General features: G+C 51.4%; 1 protein-coding gene across 1 annotated transcript; it reads right to left on the minus strand.

Annotated features, from left to right (window-relative positions):
* Positions 1 to 202: 202 nt before the first annotated feature.
* Positions 203 to 2217, minus strand: LOC112111159 (mitochondrial import receptor subunit TOM5 homolog). Its single transcript, XM_024206463.3, has 2 exons — positions 1960 to 2217; positions 203 to 792 (listed from the first exon to the last, which is right to left on the minus strand). Exons 1-2 carry the CDS (start codon positions 2084 to 2086, stop codon positions 758 to 760), a joined length of 162 nt encoding a protein of 53 aa, XP_024062231.2. The 5' UTR covers positions 2087 to 2217; the 3' UTR covers positions 203 to 757.
* Between the last annotated feature and the right edge of the window lie 1590 nt (positions 2218 to 3807).

A 3807-nucleotide genomic window follows, 5' to 3' on the forward strand; every position in this document is an offset into this window, starting at 1 on the left:
CTGTAAACTTTTCAGGGCAGGAACAGTCTCCTACTTAGAAGGTACGAGCACGGCATTTCCTATCCCCTTCCTCATTCTTGCCATCGTCTATGCTTTTCCCAATTCCCACATGCACCTCACCCACCCCCACTCCATACATGACCAACACTTTTGTAGAAGAAGACATTGGTGAGAGGATGGGAGTAAAAAGATCCCACGAGCCTTCTAGGTTAATTGATTTTATTAAAAAATAAAGCAATAGAACGGTGCCTGAAATCACAGACTTGTTATTCCATTTTATTTCATCAACAAAAAAATAAATCAATTAACTGGATTCAAGTTAACAGCTTCCTAGATGGAGTTTAGGGATCCAAACAACTTCATTTTTCACACAGACAGGTTCAGTAAGATTGACAGCCATAGCACTGTGGTATTTTAGAGGTAGCTCCAGAACAAAGAAATCTGTTTGCACTTAATTTCGTACAAAAATGGAATATGATGCAATTTCTGGACACAAGACAAGGGTTGTACCAGCACAAACAGAGATATATGCCGCCACATGCGAGCATTACATGACTTGAAGTCAATCAATAGGACAATAACCATTTTCCATACTTCCAGCTAGGCCATTGCTCTCACAAAGTCAAATATGCTTAAATGAAATTTTTAGATCCATTCGGTATGTGGTCTGCCTTTTGCACCTTGTTTATTGACAGAGAAAAGCAGCCACCATCCTTTTTGTGTTTCCATGTATCCGGTCTTTGGAGCTCTTCTGTATTCATATACTATCCAATTTCTTTAAGATGTATGGAGCTGAAAAAGAACATACAACCAAGATATAGATTTTTAGTTCAATTAAACAGGATTAGAAGTTGTTTTAGGCATACAATTTGCTCTGCCTATACCTTAATGCAGGGGTCGGCAACCTTCCAGAAGTGGTGTGCCGAGTCTTCATTTAGTCACTCGAATTTAAGGTTTCGCGTGCCAGTCATACATTTTAACGTTTTTAGAAGGTCTTTTCTATAAGTCTATAATATATAACTAAACTATTGTTGTATGTAAAGTAAATAAGGGTTTTAAAATGTTTAAGAAGCTTCATTTAAAATTAAATTAAAATGCAGAGCCCCCCGGACCGGTGGCCAGGACCCAGGCAGTGTGAGTGCCACTGAAAATCAGCTCACGTGCGACACGCATGCCACTGGTTGCCTACCCCTGCCTTAATGGCTTGAGGACCTACAGAAGTACAAGTTCAGTGTTGCAGGCACTGCTTCTAACTTCACATCGCAACCAGCTGGGTGAACTGTTGACTTTGGAGACAGAACTACGGTTAGAGAACACGGAATTTAAGAGGCTACTCGGAGGTCTGAAAGCCAAAGAGATGCACCAGGAGAAAGTCAACCCCTGGCAAGTGTATTGCGAGAGCTGTGGGGTAGAGATCCCTGAGAAGGACCCTTAGAAAACGCGCATGAGCAGACCCACGTCTGTGTTGGGACCAGCTACCAACTGCAACCCCCTTAGCACGGCGCAGCCTCGGGGAGATCGACTGAATTCCTTCCTTTGTTCGGGCTTTGAGACTTTCCCCCCGATCTGCAAACGCCACGAGCCGGGAGACTTTCCCCGCGCCTCGTTTTCGCTGCAGACTCGCGTGTCCTTCGCTGGGGTCCGGCCCGCACAAGGCAGCGTGTACTGTTTGCAGGGGGGGGGTTGCACAGCCGGTTGCACGCTACAGGGTGCAGCTGCCCGCGGGGGGTGTCTGGGCTGCGATCAGCGGGGGCCCCGGCTAGCAGCCGCCCCGCCCGCCCCGGGGGTTCGCTGCTCCTGCCGGCTCCACGCTGCGCCCCACGGGCGGGCCCGGCACGTGCTGAGCGGGCCCCGGGGTCGGTGGGGGGGGAGCAGCGCGCGCCCACGTGGGGCGGGCGGCTCGTGGCGAGGCCCCGGGGGGGGGGGGGGGCCAGCGCGCGCGCCCCGCCCGTCACTCACTGATCCGCAGCAGCGCCACGTAGAGGAGGAAGGTGCGGACCGAGGTGAAAACATCCTGCCGCATCTTCCGCTTCAGCTCCTCCGGGTCCATCTTGGGCCCCGGCCCCAGCCCCTCGATCCGGAACATGGCGGCGGCCAGGCTGCTCGGGCTCCGCGGCCGGGACTGCGGCTGGCCGGCGGGCGCTGCTGCCCCGCTCCGCCTTCTGGCCCCGCCCGCGCTACGGCGCCTCAGCCGGGACACGCGCTGTCACAACCTCCTCCCCGCCACTCTGCGCAGGCGCACAGGGGAGCACGACAGGAAGCGAGCGAGTCACGTGACTACGGAGCGGCGTGGCGGCCCCCCTCTTCCGCAGGCGTTGCTCCTCTTAGCCATCGCCGGAGCATGCGCGTTAGCCGCACTGAAGCCGGCTGCCCTCATCTGTGGGGTGGGGCAGGAGAATCCCCCGCCCCCCTGAGCCGTGGTACATGGTTCCCTCCATGACAGGCCTTATTTCCAGCCTGAATCGGTTCCAGGAGTTGGTTTAGGCTCAGCTAAAGTGAACCACCCTTAGCCCAAGTGAGGGCTCACCCCGGAGCTGGAACGGGTTATTTAACTACATTGGTTTAAAAAACAATCTACGTGTAGCTGGTGCAGCTGGTCTTGTGTAGACGGGACCTACCTGCGGGTTCCCAGTCTGCCGAGAGCTAGTTTCGTCTCAGGCAGATGGGGCAGAGGAAAGGAACTGAGGGAGGGTTCAGGAGAAGCTGCATAATCCCGGATTCACACACGTCCACGTCCCATTGCAGATACGCTGCGGCTTCAGGCAAAGCAAGGCTCGTCCTGAAACGCTCGTGCAGCAGCCTCATTGTCCACACACAACTCCAAGAAAAACTCTACAGCCTCATCCCTCATGAACCCACCCCAGGGACCTTCTATGGGTCTCCCAAGATACACAAACAAGGGAACCCAGGCAGACCCATCATATCTGGCCACGTTACTATTCCTGAAGGAGAATCAGGATTCATAGAAACCATCCTCAAACCACTCACCACACAAAGGGCCAGCTTCCTCCAGGACACAACTGACTTCCTCCACAAACGCTACAATATTCACAACTTCCCTCATCTTCACCACCATGGATGTCACATCCCTATACGCCAACATCCCTCACATTGATGGCATCGCTGCCTGCCTCAAATACCTGCAAGACAATGGACAGCCCTCAGATATCCACGTCAAACACATCGCCAGATTCATCCATTCCATAACAATTTTACATTCAACAACAAACACTTTGTCCAAACCATGGGTACTAGGATGGGTCCCTAATGTACCAACCTCTTCATGGACACTTTGCAGAAGAATTTCTGGACAAATACATCATAAAATCAATGATATACCTGAGATACATCAATGGTATTTTCATCCTCTGGAAAGACACCTAAACTCCCTCACAGATTTCCACCACAACTTCAGCAAACACCACCCATCTATCAAACTGTCTTCAGAAAACTCGTGCACCCGCATCAACTTCCTGGACCCCACAATCAGTTTCAACAGTTGAAGCCTACAGACAACTCGATATAAGAAACCCATGGATCATCACACTTATTAGGATGAGCAGAAGTCCCAATTTTATAGGGACAGTCCCAATACTTGGGGCTTTGTCTTATATAGGTGCCTATTACCCCCTACCCCCGTCCCAATTTTTCACGCTTGCTGTCTGGTCACCCTAACACTTATCTCCATAGATCCAGTAACCACCTGAAACACATCCAGAAATCTGTTAGGTATAAGCAGGCACACGGACACCACAGAATATGCTCTGAGGAGAAAGTTCAGGATATGAACCTTAGCACACCTTAAAA

Source organism: Terrapene carolina, unplaced genomic scaffold (genome assembly GCF_002925995.2).
Source record: "Terrapene carolina triunguis isolate 2854851 unplaced genomic scaffold, T_m_triunguis-2.0 Scaffold35098, whole genome shotgun sequence".
In the NCBI taxonomy this organism is placed as follows: domain Eukaryota; kingdom Metazoa; phylum Chordata; order Testudines; family Emydidae; genus Terrapene; species Terrapene triunguis.